The sequence below is a fragment of the Narcine bancroftii genome, chromosome 4 (genome assembly GCF_036971445.1).
Source record: "Narcine bancroftii isolate sNarBan1 chromosome 4, sNarBan1.hap1, whole genome shotgun sequence".
Lineage (NCBI taxonomy): Eukaryota > Metazoa > Chordata > Chondrichthyes > Torpediniformes > Narcinidae > Narcine > Narcine bancroftii.
In genome coordinates, this window is record NC_091472.1 from 56,545,772 (window position 1) to 56,564,114 (window position 18,343).

Below are 18,343 nucleotides of genomic sequence, written 5' to 3' on the forward strand. Positions count from 1 at the left end.
CCTTCTGTCAACAGTTCCCGTCTATGACTTGTGGGATGCTGCACAATGAGCTTTCTACACCTGAAAAGCATGTCTATAGGGTGACCTCAGACTCACACAAGCAACAAAATCTCACCTTGGAGTTTTCCCACAACTATCAAGCATTGGCTTCTCCTTCATTTTCCCAGTCTCCATAAAGGTCTTCAGCTTGAAATGTCAATCATTCTTTTTCTCCCACTAACGCAGTTTGAACAGCTGAGTTCCTCCAGCAAAATGTGTTTATCTGCATAGCTCTCACAGTGTCTGGTATAGGTGCTTGAGAACACACTAGTGAGAAGTTCCAGAAATGATCATCAGCCCTAATCCTCCAAGATCCATCCTTCTGGAAATCCCCAGAAGGGTGGATCCCTCAAGATAATGAAGTTGAATGTGCTTCCCAAAAAACTGACAGTCATTATGAAAAAGTTCTTCTTAAGATCCTCAATCAGCTGCACACTAAGTGGAAATCTTTTCTCCTTGTAAAAGAATTGGATTCATGGGTGTCCATGAAAGCATTAATCAAATCAATGGCTAGCTGCATTCATGGGAAACCAGCTGTGCTATAAATCCCAGTTCCTGAAAAGCTGCCTGCTCCTCATCAAAATTACAGAAACAGAATCTTAGTCTGCACTGATGTTCAATAGCTGAAACGTGACAAGGATCTGCTATAACTCACTGGGAAGGTCTGTTGACATTGACAAGAACAGTCCAGGAATGAATGTTTGGCCAAACATAGAGTATCACATCTCAGTCACCTTGCAAAACCAGAGCCTGTAAAAAACACATTATATGGTAATGGTGTCTCAGAGAAATCTCGCTATTAGCTCATGACAAAGATGGGGGCAGAGCATAAAGCCATCGGGGAAGGAGGTGGACTCGCATCTCTCCTGGGGGATTAAAATACAAAGTCTAAATTAAAAATTAATTTTAGATTTCAAATATATTAAATCCTCTTGAACCTAGCTGGAAGCTGTTGGATATGAGGAAGGAAAGCAGCAAGAGATAATAAAATTATAAGTAAAGACACCAAGAAAATTGAAGAAGAGCAGCCTACCTTACAGTTGGTAAGTTCCAAAGCCCCCACGACTAACTCAAGTGATGACAGCCTATTTTCAACCGAAGCCAGCGCCACCTCCCGTGGATACCGGGGAAGATGGGCGCCAGATCGATCCAGATCTCTCCTGAAGAATATACTAACCTTATGCGCATGCGCGAAGAATATACTCTGGAATGGTCGCCCCATAGCGCCATTCACAGTGGTACTGGTGGAGTGAAGGAACTCCAGATACACATACCAGACGTGCCAGAACTGTCATGAGCATCTGCCATTTTGACAGCTGGTGATCAAGATAAGAAGGGAGTTCAAAAAGAATCAGATCATGATGAAGATGATCAAGAAGATGGAGAGGAAATACCGGGGCTTCAGGTCTTGGAAAAAAATAACCAAATATGAAAGATCTTTACTGACTAATAATGGGTCCAATAGCAAGTTAGAAGAGCAGATATTACAGATGTCAGATTTAATATGAAGGAAGTTAAAAGTGAAATATTGAATATGCTTCAGAAGTGAATGAAGTTAAAGCAACAGTTGACTTGGATCTGCAGAGGGTTAAAAATGATATGGGCATCTATATGGGCATCTATATCAGAGGGTTAAAAATGATATGGGCATCTATATCAGAGGGTTAAAATGATATGGGAATCGATATGGGCATTGATATCAGAGGGTTAAAAATGATATGGGCATCTATATGGATAGAGTTGAAAGGGTTGAAAATTCTGATATACTCTGGGGCAAACAAAAGAAATAAATTATAGATAAGATGGATATGTTGGAAAATCCAAATAAATGAAAAGATTGTTGTCCTTAAAGAAGATTGTGAAATAAGTGGTGACCCTGTGGATTTTTTTCAAAAATGGATTCCTGGAATCTTGGGGGAAGAAAATTTTCCGAATAGAATTGAATTGGAAAGGGCTCATAGAACTTCGCAGAGGAAGCCACTGCCAAATCACCCATCTGGAGCTATATTGATTAAATGTCTGCGATATCAAGAGAAAATTTTAAGGTTGGCAGTCCAGAAAACAAGACAGAACATGAGACCCAAGGTTATTGACGGAAATAAAATTAAGTAAATTAAGGAAATTTAATTAAGTAAGGCAGCGGTGGATAGAGGAAAACAATTTAATCCAGTGAAGGTGATTATTTGGAACAAGGGCTGTAAGTTTACTTTTAGATATTCAGCTGTGATGAAGGTGTTTTGGTGAATGAAGAACCCAAGATGAAGAAGCACAAAGATTTACAGAGTCACTTGCTACAATTAAGGAAGAGCAACAAGAACTGTTGAATTTAAGTCCTCAATGAGAAGTACAAAAAGAAGTGTTACAGATTCAAATTACACCAAAGAAGGTTGTGCCGAAGCAGATTGTAAGTTGTCAAAAAGAGTTACAGTTGAAGCCAGAAACTCAGAAGGAATCATCTTTAATTGATAATGATCAAGTTAACATGGTCTTTGAAGCAGCCAGTGATTTATTATTTCCTAATGCATATTTAATTAATTTTGGGGTTTGGGAGGGGGGGAGGGGGGTTTTCCTTGCTTGCCTGAACCATTATGTGCTATATCATGTCAGGAGCCACAACCCATACGGTGGAGGGAAATAGTGCTGTAATAATTTTATTCAGTGCTTTTCAGGGTTTTTAAAAAAAATTTTTAAGTAATATTTCCTTTGTTGAATTATTACTGAATTTTTAACTTATTAATTTCTTTTTCTATTTTTTTTCTTTAGAGACAGAGATGTACAAAAGAGCCAGGTAGAGTTGATAAAGAGACCTGGGAGAATGGGATTGAAAGAGACTTTGATTCAGGATAATAGATGATAAAAATATTTTCTTTTAGTTTTAATGTTAATGGGCTAAACAGTAAAATCCAAAGGAAAAGAATATTAAGTAATATGAAAAAGATGAAGGTTGATAATGCATTTCTACAAGAAACTTATTAGACAGAAAAAGAACATTCTAAATTAAAAAGGGATTGGGTGGGTCAAGTTACAGCTTCATCTTCTAACTCTAAAGCAGTGGTTCTCAACCTTTTTCTTTCCACTCACATACCACTTTAATTATTCCCTCTGCCATAGGTGCTCTGCTTAAAGTGGTATGTGGGTGGGAAGAAAAAGTTTTAAAACGCCTACTTTAATCGTACCTAATTAACTTGTTATATGCACGGTTTCAAAACTCCAAAGGAAATGGGCCAATGACAATTTTTCTCAAGCAAAATATTTCAGTAACAACTGGGTCAAGAGCAGTGATTCTCAGCCTTCCCTTCCCACTCACATACCACCTTAAGCAATCCTTTACTAATCACAGAGCACTTATGGCATAGGAATTACTTAAAAGTGGTCGGTGAGTAGAAAGAAAAAGGTTGAGAACCATTGCTCTAAAGCACACATGTCAAACTCTGGGCCGCGGGCCAAATTTGGCCCGCGAAATAATTATATTTGGCCTGCAAGATCATATCAAAAATGTATTAGAGGTGGCCCGCTGGCCGCCGCGCCAGTATAGCGCATGCACAGTAACCGCTGTGTCCCAGGGTGAGAGAGAGAAAAATCCTGATCCTTGAAAAGTAGTGGTGGGTGGTTTTATAAACACGCTGGCGGGGGGGGGAGGCACGTGATGGAGTAGTGGCCGGACGGTGAACTCCAGCCCTCTCCAGAAAAGTCGGAAAAATCAAAGGAAAACACAAAGGCACAGAAATAAAAGTTAAAGAAAAAGGTGGAAAGAAGATGGCGACAAAAAAAGAAAAATCGAAATCAACGGTAAGAAGAGAGGAAGAGAAGACAACGGAGGAAGAAGGATAAGGCCTTACCTGTTCGAAGAGGCCCGCGGTGGAGAGAGAAACCCGCTCCCTCGGGTCGGTAGAAAGTGGACTACAAAAATGGCTCGTTGAGCCGAGTAAAAGTGCGCAACCGCGCATGCGCATGAAAAAAAACACACCGACGGGAGGGGTGACCAGCTGGGGAGTCGATCTCCACAGCCGGCAACGACAGCTGCAGAACACCTGCAGCAAGAAGAGAACACAGAAGACAATGAAAACAAGAAAGAAGAGAAGAAAAGGGCAACAAAGAAACAACAGATGGCCAACCCAGAGGAAGAAGAAGAGGAAGAGTACAGTGAAATAGAAGAAGAAGGGAAAGGCAAGATAAAGGATATACTTTCTCTTATTAAAGAATACATGGAGTCATTTAAAGAATGGCAAACACAGGAATTTAATGATTTAAGAAGAAGAAGAATAAACAACACAGAAGAGAAAATGAATAAAATAGATATGACCTTAACAGAAACGGGAAAGAAAATGGACAAGATGGAAGAGCGGGAAGCAGCAGTAGAAATGGAGGTAGAGGACTTAAAAAAGAAATTAGAGGAATCTAATAAAAAAGTTATAGAGACACAAGAACTGTTAGCTCAGAAAATAGATATAATGGAAAATTATAACAGAAGAAATAACATAAAGATAGTGGGCCTTAAGGAAGATGAAGAAGGCAAGAATATGAGAGAGTTTATAAAAGAGTGGATCCCTAGGATCCTAGGATGTCCAGAACTACAGCAAGAAATGGAAATAGAAAGGGCACATAGAGTATTGGCCTCTAAACCACAGCCACAACAAAAACCAAGATCTATTTTAGTAAAATTCCTAAGATATACTACAAGAGAAAAGGTACTGGAGAAGACAATGGAAAAAGTAAGAGAGGGCAACAAGCCACTGGAGTACAAAGGGCAAAAAATCTTCATTTATCCAGATATAAGTTTTGAACTCCTAAAGAAGAGAAAGGAGTTCAATATAGCAAAGGCGATTTTATGGAAGAAAGGGTATAAATTTATACTAAAGCATCCAGCGGTATTGAAAATATTTGTTCCAGGACAACAAAACAGACTATTCTCGGATCCAGAAGAAGCACGAAAATTTGCAGAACAATTACAAAATAGACTGAGGGATGAAGACGTGTAATGAGAGTAAAAATTACCACGATTTATATGTATGTGGGTAAAGAGGTATAAGTGTGTATATGTATAATGTGCATACGTGAATGTATCCGTATTTAGAGGAAAATATAGATAGTATAGACAAGAATTAATAAGGGAAGGAAATGGAATAGAGGGAATAAGGAGGGAACTAAAAGAGTGACCTTTGTTACATATGAAAAGTGAAATCTTTTCTGGGGGGGGCTGGGTGGGGAGGAGTTGCGGTCACTGCAAAATCAGCTGACGCTTGCGAGTGAATTCGCAAACCTAAATGGAGAGGGGAGATGTGGTTGTCCGACAAGGGATAAAGGACAACTCAGGAGGGGAAGGGGAGATTGGGGCTAAAAAAGTTTTAAATAGGAGAATAAAGAAAATGTTTGATGTTTTAGGAATGTTATCTTATAAAGGGTTTAAAATAAGAAAACAGAAATGGAAAAGGAGGAAAGGTAATGATGGAAAAACGGAAAGGGAAGATAAACAAAGTATGAAATGGCTACGTTGAACTATATAACTTTAAATATTAATGGAATACATAACCAAATTAAAACACGCTGTCGTGTCCCCCCGCCCACCCCCCCACCCCCCCACCGCAGCGCAGCCTGGCCGGTGTCAGGGGAAGCCAAGGCCACTTCCCAGCGCCCGGAACCCCAGTGGCACAGCGTTTCTTGGAGCTTGTTGGTTCCTTAACATGCTGCTCAAGAAAGCTATCGCGGATGCATTCTATGAAGTCCTCTTCCAGACTCCCACGACCAACTTGATTTTCCCAATCTATGTGGAAGTTAAAGTTCCCCATGACTACTGCCGTATCATTATTACATGCCTCACTTATCTCTCTATTTTTTCCTGTCGCACTAAACTATTGTTATTAGGTGGGCGATAGATAACACACACCAATAATTTTTTTCCCTTTGTTATTCTTTATCTCTACCCAAATGGACTCAATATTATTCTCTTTAGATCTTATATCATCCCTCACTATTGCCTGGAGTTCATCTTTGATTAAGAATGCAACTCCACCTCCCTTACCATCCTGTCTATCTCTTTGCACCACCTGATACCCTTGAAAGTTTAATTCCCATTTAGGGTCACCTTGCAGCCATGTTTCCATGATGGCTACCAAAACATAGGCATGGGTACCGATTTGCGCCTCAAGTTCACTAACCTTATTTCTATTACTGCGGGCATTCAGATAAAGTGCCCTTATGCTCTTTGTCCTTTTAATATCTAGCGACTTCTGTAACTTTTTCTTTTGACTTTTCTGCCCACTATTTTTCTTTGTAATTTTCTTATCACTATCATTGACCCGAAAACTCACTGCACCATCTGATTCTTTACTTTCTCCTCCCAACATTTCTTTTCCTATTTTACTTTTCCTGGCCATTTCTTTATCTTCCCTACCCTTTTCCCTATCACTCAGGTTTCCATACCCATGCCAAATTAGTTTAAACCTTGCCCCACTGCTGTACCAAACATACTTGCCAAAATGTTGACACCTTTTGGATTTAGGTGCAACTCGTCCTTCTTGTAAAGATCATGCCTTCCCCAAAAGAGATCCCAATAATCCAAGAAGCCAAATCCTTGCCCTGTACACCAGCCCCTCAGCCACACGTTCATTTTCCTTATCCTTACATTCTTTTCATCACTTGCATTTGGAACAAATAGTAATCCCAAGATCACCACCTTAGCGTTCCTGTCTTTCAGCTTTTGTCCCACCTCACTGTAATCCCTTTTCATTACCCCCTCCCTTTTCTTGTCAATGTCGTTTGTACCCACATGTACCAAGACATCAGGCTGCTCTCACTCTCATCTCAGAATATTTTGGACCCAATTTGTGATATCTCGTACCCTTACATTAAAAATGTCAAGAAAAACATATGACAGAAATTAATAATCTGGAAAAAGAAATTAAAGCACTAAAGAACAAATATTACAAATCTGGCTCAAAGGTAAATACCAAATCTTAATAAATAAAAAGCTTCAATACAATACAATACAAATATACAAAATGTAAAAATACATAATGCAAAAATATTATGAATTGGGGGAAAGAGCACACAAAATTTTGTCTTGGCAGCTAAAGGCAGAGGAAACCTCAAGGACGATTTCAACCGGAGCCAGATATGATATCTCATGATCCAAAATTAATTAATGATACTTTTAATCAATTCTATATAGAATTATATAAATCAGAATCACCACAGGATCAAACAAAAATAGATGATTTTCTGAATGGAATTGAACTGCCGAGATTGAACCAAGTGGACCAGATGAGGTTAGATGCCCCCCCTCACTAGGGAGGAAATTGATAAAACTTTGGGACTGTTACAAGTTAATAGGTCTCTGGGAGAGAACGGTTTCTTGCCTGAGTTTTACAAAAAATTTAAAGGTTTGTTGATGCCACTCATGAGGTTAATCAAGCAGCGGAGGCAAAGATTCTCCCGGATATCTTTTCAACAACAATAATTGTGATGATACCTAAGAAGAATAACGATTCATAAAAACCTGCGTCTTACAGACCCATCTCACTATTAAATAGACTACAAGATAGCCAAAGCACTGGCTGAGAGATTGGGCCAATATCTCCCAAAATTAATAAATTCAGACCAAGCAAGTTTTATAAAAAACATTTTGCTGACAACTTGGGAAGATTATTGAATATAATACATTTGACACAATCCAGAGAAGATCCCAGAGTAACAGTATCTCTGGATGCAGAAAAGGCCTTTGATAGAATAGAATGGCCATATCAATTTAAAGTAATGGAAAAATTTGGGCTGGGACAAACATATATTAATTGGGTAAAAACAATATAGCAAGGATCAAAACAAAAGGCCAAATTTCATCAAAGTTCCCCTTAAGTAGGTTTAGCAGACAGGGTTGTCCACTGTCCCCAGGGCTATTTGTATTATCTATTGAATTATTAGCAGAATATATCAGGAGGGACCCACACATAAAAGGATTCAAGATGGGCCAAGATGAACATAAAATAAACCTATTTGCAGACGATGTGCTATTATACTTGACGGAACCAGCTGAACCATTGCCCAAATTGTAGGCCACCCTGGTAGATTACGGCATAATCTCTGGATATAAAGTAAATTTGGAAAAAAGTAGGATTATGCCCCTGACTGATTCAGATTATGAAAGATACAAACAGGGGAGCCGCATCAAGTAGCAATCAGGTAGTTTTAAATACTTAATGATAACAATGATAGAGATTTTGGAAACTTATATAAACTCAACTATACCCCTAGCCTTGAAAAGATTTTTTTTTATTTTTATTTTTTATTTTTCACACCATAAATCACATTAACCATGGTACACACTTTTTCCTTTTCACACATATACAGTGCCATTTTCTCCCCCCCCCCCTCCCATCCCACCCTCCCTACCTCCCCCCTCCCGTCCATTTAAGGTATAAAATCTAGGATACATTAAACCAGTCAGACAATGTTGTCATTCAATAAAAATACACCAGAAATTCTACTGAGTCCATTCTTTTCATTTCCTTTTCCTTCCGTTAACTTAGGTAATGATTGTCTCCGGTAGGTTTTCGCTATTGTATTTAATGTAAGGCTCCCATATTTGTTCGAATATTTCAATATTATTTCTTAAACTATGTTATTTTTTCTAATGGAATACATTTATTCATTTCTATATACCATTGTTGTACTTTCAAATTATCTTCCAATTTCCAGGTTGACATAATACATTTTTTTGCTACAGCTAGAGCTATCTTAACAAATCTTTTTTGTGCATCCTCCAAATCAATTCCAAATTCTTTGTTTTTTTATGTTACTTAGGAGGAAGATCTCTGGATTCTTTGGTATATTGTTTTCTGTGATTTTATTTAATATCTGATTTAGATCTTCCCAAAATTTTTCTACTTTCTCACATGTCCAGATTGCATGAATTGTTGTTCCCATTTCTTTTTTACATCGAAAACATCTATCAGATACTGTTGGGTCCCATTTATTTAACTTTTGAGGTGTAATGTATAGCCTGTGTATCCAGTTATATTGTATCATACGTAACCTCGTATTTATTGTATTTCTCATCGTTCCGGAGCATAACTTCTCCCATGTTTCCTTTTTTATCTTTATATTTAAATCTTGTTCCCATTTTTGTTTAGTTTTACCATTTGTTTCCTCATTCTCCTTTTCTTGCAGTTTAATATACATATTTGTTATAAATCTTTTGATTATCATTGTATCTGTAATCACATATTCAAGGTTACTTCCCTCTGGCAAACTCAAACTACTTCCTAATTTATCCTTCAAGTAGGATCTCAATTGGTAATATGCCAGCGCTGTATCTTGAGTTATATTGTACTTATCTTTCATTTGTTCAAAGGATAAGAATCTATTTCCTAAAAAACAATTTTCTATTCTTTTAATCCCTTTTTTTTCCCATTCTCTAAAGGAAAGGTTATCTATTGTAAAAGGGAGTAACTTGTTTTGCGTCAATATTAGTTTTGGTAATTGATAATTTGTTTTATTTCTTTCTACATGAATCTTCTTCCAAATATTGAGGAGATGATGTAATACTGGAGAACTTCTATGTTGTACCAATTTTTCATCCCATTTATATAATATGTGTTCAGGTATCTTTTCCCCTATTTTATCTAATTCTAATCTCGTCCAATCTGGCTTTCCCCTTGTTTGATAAAAATCTGATAGGTATCTTAATTGTGCGGCTCTATAATAATTTTTAAAGTTTGGCAGTTGTAAGCCTCCTTGTTTATACCATTCTGTTAATTTATCTAGTGCTATCCTCGGTTTCCCCCCTCTCCATAAAAATTTCCTTATTATTTTCTTTAACTCCTTGAAGAATTTCTCTGTCAGTTGTATTGGCAATGCCTGAAATAAGTATAATATCCTTGGAAAAATGTTCATTTTAATACAGTTTATCCTTCCTATTAGTGTTAGTGGTAAATCTTTCCAATGCTCTAAATCGTCCTGTAATTTTTTCATTAGTGGATAATAATTGAGTTTATATAGTTGGCCGAGAATTTTGTTTATTTGTACACCTAGGTATCTTATTGCTTGCATTTGCCATCTAAATGGTGATTCCTTCTTAAATTTTGAGAAATCCGCATTATTCATAGGTATTGCTTCACTTTTATTTACATTGATCTTGTAACCCGACACTTCTCCATATTCCTTCAATTTCTTATATAATTCTTTTATTGATAGTTCTGGTTCTGTTAAGTACACTATAACATCAGCCTTGAAAAGATTGAAGACAATTTAAACAGATGGAGAAAAATGAAGGTGTTGCCGAGATTACAGTATTTATTTCAATCCATTCCTATTTATATACCACAAAAAACAATTAAATATTAAATGGCAGCTTAAGAACTTGCCTGTGGAATGGTAAAGACTCCAGGATCTCCATGGAAAAATTGACATTGGATTATAAATGAGGGGGCGGGGGGGGTGCTACAATTACCTGATTTTAGGAAATATTACTTGGCAGCCCAGCTGAGGTTCCTCACATCTTTATTTGAAGAAGGTGAACCACCAAAATGGGTTAACATATGATTACATAGCATGGGGGAGACAGTGACGAAAGATTTCATTTACAAAACAAATTAATAAATAAAAGAATGGATAATCCCAGACACTCGGAGCCTGGACTAAAGATATCAATAGATAGAAAGTGTTCAAAGATTTACTAAGATGTTGCCTCGATAAGTAGGTTAGGACTTTATTCCCTGGAATGCAGAAGAATGAGGAAAGATATGATAAAGGTATTTATAATAGAGGGGGGATAGACAGAGTAAATATAGGTAAGCTTTTTCCACTGAGGATAGGTGAGATACAAAGTAGAGGACATGGGTTAAGGGTGAAAGGGGACAAATTTAGGGGGAATTTCTTCACACAGAGAGTGGTGGGAGTGTGGAACAAGCTGCCAGCTAAAGTAATGAATGTGGGCTCAATTTTAATATTTAAGAAGAATTTGAGCAAGCACATGGTATGGAGGGCTATGGGCTGGGTGCAAGTCAGTCGGATGAGGCAGAAAAATAGTTTGGCACAAACTAGAAAGGCCGAAGGGACCTGTTTCTGTTCAGTAACATTCAATGGCTCACTCATTTTTTTCTAGGCCTGCATTTGCTGCAATTGGAAAATGAACACAACGGCTAATTCTTTGTAAAATTTAACTGGGAGATCATTTACAGATCTGTGTACCAGTTGAAAGGGAATTTATTTCAAGTGATTCTTGGATTACAACTAGCTAATTAAAAAAAAGAACAAAGAATATGTCGTAACCTTTGACAATAGTGGAGGGATGTTGGATGTGTGGTCAGTTATGCAAAAGATTGCAGACCATATCAGGGGTTGAAGAAAATAAAAATTAATAGTTTAGCTGTAATGATAGAGTTGTCATCTCCTGGATTTAAACCTTAAAAATTCTGTTTCAACATGGAGTTACATCAACATGCAAATATTGATTTAGTAACATGGTCTTTGAAAGCCAATCGTAGTCACAATAATATGATTGTACAGTGGTCATTTTCTGTAATACCAGACCTTATAGTATCGGTTAAGCTCTTATTCATTTGGAGCATGTAAATTCTCTTTCCTGTAAACATTTATATCAGATTTTTCCCGACGCAAATGACATTACACAAAAAATGACTACATACCATTTTCACTATTTCAGGATAAACCGATTCAAGAAGCACACCTCTATTGGATGTGAGGAAATCCACCAATTCATTCAATGTTGCTCTTTTCACCTCTTTGCTCTTTAGGTCCGAAACAGAATCCATGAAATCAAAAATAACACAACATTGCTGCAGCTTCTGACAGAAGAGATCATGCTGGTCATCATTCGGAGCATCTGTGGAGAAAAGAGAGAAATCACATACATTTATATTTCAATTTAATATCAACACTATTCTTTCATGATTTTAATGTTTGAAGCTCAAGAATTTATGTTATATATTTTGTTATAACAAAAGCCATTACCCATTAGTCAAAAAATATAAACTTCACATACCTCTCAGGTTAAAAATCTATGAAGAATAAGTTTTGATTTGTATTGACCTCCCATTTTGTAGTGAAAAAAATCTGTGAAATCTTATCTGGTTTATCGTTGAAAAAATAATTTTAATTAATTTTGCGAACGTCAAAATGGAGTTAGCTATTCAGCCTCTGATTCTAAAGACTTTTAATTATATTCAGTCATGCTTCATATAATATTGCTTTAAAATTGATATCCTCCAGAGGGAACAAAAATATTTCCTACTGTTTTAAGCATTTAATTACTTTCATTAGCCATATTAAGTGGCCTGTGTATTTGAAATAAACTTCAAAATAATTACATTTTACTCACATAACATCATTACTATTTGTACTCCAGATGCATTTCTCCCCTACAGAAATGTGTTAATAGTTCTGCATACAGAACTGCAATCCATGCCTGCAAATAAGTCTTGTATGCAATTAACTTCATTCATATTCCCCCAGATAACCTGATACTAATTCATGTGGACAAATCAAAGCATCTTTCCCCATCACTTCCCCTTATTTCCCTACTTTTGCCAATGGCAAGAGATTACTGAGAAAATTATACCATGCAGAACATTGTTGGCTTTGTGTGAGGAAGATTCTTGACTTCAGGCTGATTTAAAACCCTAACAGTACCCATCAAAACATCCATGACACTTAGGGAAATAAGTCTGAAGTCTCAGATAAACTGTATGGTTGAGCAACGAAATTTAAATGTGATTTTGAGAGGACTTTGAGCTTTAGAAGCTGAAGGGCTACTTGATAGAAGAATAGAAAATTATGAAAAATATAAATGGGGCAGATTATGTCTTTTCCCATGGATAGAAATGACAAATGCTAGAAGGCATAGATTTAAGGTAAGATGGGGATAGTTTAAAAGGAAATTTATGAGACAAGTACTTTTTTTTTTAAAAACAGTGTTAGATGCCTCAAATGCGCAACCAAAGGAAGGGGTGGAAGGAGAGCTGACAACAAAATTTAAAAAACATTTCCTGCCACAAAACAAATTTCGTGACACATGTTCATGACAATAAACTGGATTCCAATAGGCACATGAACAGGCAGAGAATGGCGGGATATGGACCATGTGCAGACAGATGGGAATAGTTTAAATTGGCATTCGTGGTCAGCAAGGATATGGTGGGCAGGAGGACATATTCCTATGTTTTACTGCTCTGACATGTTGCAAAATACAGTGAAAAAGATCTGCCCGGCTGGTTAGGCTGGGCATGTCCTCCATTCCATCAGAAAAAGAAAAAGGAAACATTAAAAAAAAGCCGCGCCAATAGCAGGTCGGGAACTGATAAAGACCAAGTTACTTGAAACACATGTGGGACTGCAGATGCTGAAATATGGTGCAAAAAAACAAGCTTCTGTTGCAGCATCGGTAGAGGAAAAAGAATTGTCAATGTTTCATGTTGAAACCTTCGAGATCAAGAACCACTGATAATGTGTCTTAATGAAAGGTTCCGATCTAAAATGTCGACAATTTTTCCCTCCCACTGATGCTGTTTGGCCAGCTGAGTTCCTCAGCAGATTGTTTTTTTTTTACTCAAGTTACTTGAAGTTGCAAAGTCAAGAAGGCTTCAAAATGTCTAGATCGAAGATGAGATGCTATTTCTCAAGCTTGCTTTGGGTCACATTGTAATAGGAGGACTGATGGTTCAAAGTGAGAGTGGGATGGGGAAATTAAAAAGACAGGCAACAGGAAGTTTAGTTTTCCCCCTTTGGACTCTACAGACTAGTCACTTAATCTGCATTTGGTTTCTCCAACGTAGAAGACGCTGATATCAAAAACATGCACCCAGAGGGCCTGGTGAAATCCAATACCATTATTACATTAGACAGATACTTAAATAGGCAAGACATAGAGAATATATTCCATAGGTAAACAAATGGTATTAGCGTATATGAGTCAAAAGGTTGAGATATAGATGGTGAGCCAAAGGTCCTGTTTGTGTGGTACAACTTGACTGCTGTAACTCCTGGATACAGGCTAACCATCATAAGTGCAACTCCAAATTTGGCCTCACCAACTTTACCATGAATAATCCGACTCCTTTAATCAATATTTTGATTTATGAAGTGTTATGTCTCAAACCAGCAACAAGAGAAGACGCAATTCAAAAGGGTTAAATTTTAATTCTATATTTATTAATGACTATTAACAATATAATGTCTGAACACAATTAACCCCATTATAAGTATCTATAGAAAATATACAGATGTCATATATTTATAAAAACTGTGCATGTGAAAAACCCAGACCATTACAGTTTGTACCCAATATTAAAAAAGGAAAGAAAAAAATCCCCAAAACCCCAGGTCAGTCAGTCAAGTAAAGGAGTCCAAAAAAAGTCCAGAGAATTCAATCTCAAAGTTCAATGTCTGGAGGGAATCACATGATAGAGTAGTGGCTGGACGGGTGGAACCAGACCTCTCCAGAGAAAAAAAAAGTGTGAAAAAACAGAGCTCAATAAACATAAAATACAGGAAGAGAAAGATAAAGTTACAGAGAAGAGACAGAAGATGGCACCCAAAGAGAAAAAGAATAACAATGAAAATTGAAGAAGGAAAATCACTGGAGAAGAAAGAAGGAGGCCTTACCTACACGTCGGAGCAGAAAGCCACCGTGGAGAGGAGCGGCCGATCTCCGGTGTTGGTGAGTCCCCAGAGGAGCGGTGTCCTCCCGACCGGCGGACTTCAAAAATGGCTCTCAGAGCCAAGAAGAGATGCGCAACTGCGCATGCGCTAAGAGTTGCGCATGTGCAGTGCGCAAGTAAAAGAAAAGGTTAACGCCGGCGGGAGGGGACTCAGCTGAGGTGCGGCCAGCTGAGAGACGCCCAGTATAGGGGCGTTCGGCTGGGGGAAGCAAGCAAGAAAGAAGAAGAGTGGTGAGAAAGAGAATGAAGGGCTGGAAGAGGATGAGCGGCAACGGGGCGATCAGCAGGGTGACGACCTGCGGCAGGAGGCCCAGAAGTGGGTCGGCCTGCAGCAGGGGGCCTAGCGGCGGGTCGACCTGCAGCGGGAGGCCTAACAACGGGTCGACCTGCAGCAGGAGGCCCAACAACAGGAGACACAGCAGCTGGAGGCCCAGCAAGGATACAGAAGCAGCTCACCAGAGAAGGATGAAGATACACAGATACAGAGAAGATGACACACACATAGATACAGACACAGAAGAAGAGGAGGAAGAAGACCAAGAATTTCAAAGAAGGTAAAATACAAGGACAAAGTTCAGATAAAGCCTTTTTCGAAGAACAAATGAGGTCATTAAAAGAATGGTTATCATTAGAATTTAGTTCTATCAAAAGAAAAATGAAAAGAGCTAAAGACAGAATGCAAAGCTTAGAGTTGGTCATGACTGAAATAGGGAAAAGAGTAGAAAATGTGGAAGAACGAGAAGCTGCTGTAGAAATGGAGATAAATGATTTAAGAAGGAAGTTGGAAAAGAGCAAAAAAAAAAATTAGAGGCACAAAATTTGTTTCAAAAAATTGACGTATTGGAAAACTACAGTAGGCGAAACAACATAAAATAGTGAGCCTGAAAGAAGGCAAAGAAGGGTCAGATATGAAGGAATTTATAAAAGGATGGACCCTGAAGGTGTTGGGAATGACAGATTCACATGAAGAAATAGAAATCGAAAGGGCGCATAGAGCACTAGTACCGAAACCACCACCACATCAAAAACAGAGATCCATATTGGTAAAATTTCTGATATTTGACGAGAGAAAACATACTGGAGCACGCAAGAAAGAAGGTTAGAGAAGACAATAAGCTGTTGGAATATAAGAGACAAAAAATATTTTTTTACCCGGACATAAGCTTCGAACGTTTAAAGAAGAGGAAGAAATTCAACACGGCGAAAACAATCTTATGGAAGAAAGGGTATAACTTTATATTAAGACATCCAGCAGTTCTCAAAGTATTTATTCCTGGGGAACGGAATAGACTGTTCTCAGACCCAAAGAAAGTCCAAGAATTTGCTGAACATTTGCAGGACAGGAAAAGAGAGGAGGAGGAGTGACAAGAAGGATGACTGACCGGCAAGAAAATATACAAAAATATGTAAAAATATAAAGTAAAGATAATGTACATATAAAGATTTAAAGATGGATAAGAGAAAGTAAAAAAGAGAGAGAGAGAGCTTTGTTATAAGTATAGGAAAAATGTTCTCGGGGGGGGGCTGGAGGGGCGAGAATAATGGTCATTGCTAAATTGGTTGACGTTTACAAGTAAGTTCGCAAACCAAATGGAAAGGGGAGTTGTGGTTGCCGTCAAGGAACAAGGGGCAATCCAGGGAGGGGAGGTTCATTTGGGGTTAAAGGGTTAATGCTTGTGGGGATTGTTGGGGTATTTCATGTCTTAAGTGCATTGTCATATATTGAGATTAAAAAGAAAAACTTAAAAAACAGAAATGGAAAAAAGGGATGGAGGCAGTGAAGAGGCGGAAAAGAAGTGAAAATAAAGATATAAGATGGCCATGTTGGACTATATGACTATAAACATTAAGAGAATATATAAGTTAAAGTGTATCCCACTGGAAAAAAAAAATCACTTACAATTTAAAAGACAAAGTTACAATGTTTGAAAAAATCTGGGAACCATATATGGAACATAACAGAAAGAGCAGGCCTAGGACCACCACCACCTAAAATGATAAGAAGATAAACACAATCAGATTTAATGTGTATAAGTAGATGATACGTCTTTTTTGTTTGTATTCCTTTTTTATAAAGATATTGTTTTATTGTATTTTATATGTTCAATATTTACTGTTTTTGGGAGGGGGTGGAAAGGGGGATTGTTTTATTGTATTTTATATGTTCAATATTTACTGTTTTTGGGAGGGGGTGGAAAGGGGGAAGGGAGGGATGGGGAGAAAAGAGAAAAAGTCACTGAGAATATTTAAAGAGATGCATCTGTAAATATATTGGTTGATATGGTTCATAGTGCGATAAATAAAGAATTACAAAAAAAAGTTCAATGTCCAAGTTCAGTTCTCTAACTGGTAATAAAGGACATTGTATTGAACATTGGAGAGAGAAATGATTGGTGTTGTGTGGCAGTAAATTTATGAATCCTCTCTTATGAGGCATGTGCATTTCACACAGCTCTCCAGCTGGCCTCTGTCTCTCCAACTGCCTCTCTCTGCTTCACAGCTGGATTCTCCCTTTGTTCTTGAAAGTTCCAATCAATTAGCGATTCAACACTCAGCTGTTCCACAAGTTGCACAGAGTTCTTAGCAGAAATTCAACCTTTATAATAACAGTCCACAGTCCAAAAGCTCAGTCCATGTGCCAAAACTCTCTTTCCATCACAATCAAACCGTGATGTCACTTTCATGGAATAATATCTGTATTCCCAGATCCCTCTTTTCTACTGCACTCCTCAGTGCCCTACCATGTATCGTGTACGTCCTACCTTAATTTGACCTTTCAAAATGCAACACCTCACATTTGTCTGCATTCATTTCATCTGCCATTTTTTAGCCCATTTTTTCAGCTGGTCCAGATCCCTTTGCAAATTTTGAAAGTATCCCTCTTTATCCAAAATACCTCCAATTTTGTGCCATCTGCAAACTTGCTGATCAAATTTACCACATTATATTGTGACAGAGTATATAGATATGTTTTTGGGAGATAAATTGGGAAAGGTCTGTTAGAGTAGGTTACATACAAACACTTTAAAACAGATCTTATTTGAAATACTGGAGCTCTGTCCCATGCTAGACATATCAGCTACACATCTTTTGCAAGAGCTTTGAAGAGTTCTCAAGAAACTTCACTAATGGATTGTTGTTTGCAAAAGGCAACAGATGAAAGAGCATGTCAGAGCCGCTGCTGTCTGGAGGAGAACTTGCTGTTGTAAGAGGATCATGTGGTTTTGCAAGCAGAGAGAGTCAAACAGGCTTTTTCTAAGAGAGGGAGAGAAAGAGAGAGAGGGATACAGAGATCATTTGACAGTGTTATAACCAGCAGAGGTAGCATTTGGAAGACGGCCTGGTCAAAGCCCTTGTGGTTCATGCAAGAGGAGAGGACTGGCTGTCTAAGGTTTCACTTGGAATAAAGAAAACAAAAAGGAACTCTGTGGTGACCTGAAAGAAAGAGGCTGTCATCTGGAGAACTCTGAAGGGGCAAATTTTGTCAGCAAGACACTGGAGTGGCTGATGGAAGTACATCAGTTGTGGATGTCCTGGAACAACAAATCTCTCTCTAAAAACCAACAAGAACCTTCCTGAGCATTTACCTTTCAAGCACCGAAGCCTGGTGAACTTTATAAATGTTAAATTCT

At 37.9% G+C, this 18,343-nt stretch overlaps 1 protein-coding gene across 7 annotated transcripts in view; it reads right to left on the minus strand.

Moving 5' to 3' along the window:
- Nucleotides 1-18,343, minus strand: part of ppp2r5a (protein phosphatase 2, regulatory subunit B', alpha isoform) — a 236,346-nt gene that overhangs the window by 124,928 nt on the left and 93,075 nt on the right. For all 7 annotated transcript variants that reach the window (XM_069931345.1, XM_069931339.1, XM_069931338.1 and 4 more), the window contains one exon: nucleotides 11,682-11,878. In XM_069931345.1, coding sequence (XP_069787446.1) covers nucleotides 11,682-11,807 — 126 coding nt within the window. In that variant the 5' untranslated portion in view covers nucleotides 11,808-11,878. The remainder of the gene's footprint in view (nucleotides 1-11,681; nucleotides 11,879-18,343) is intronic.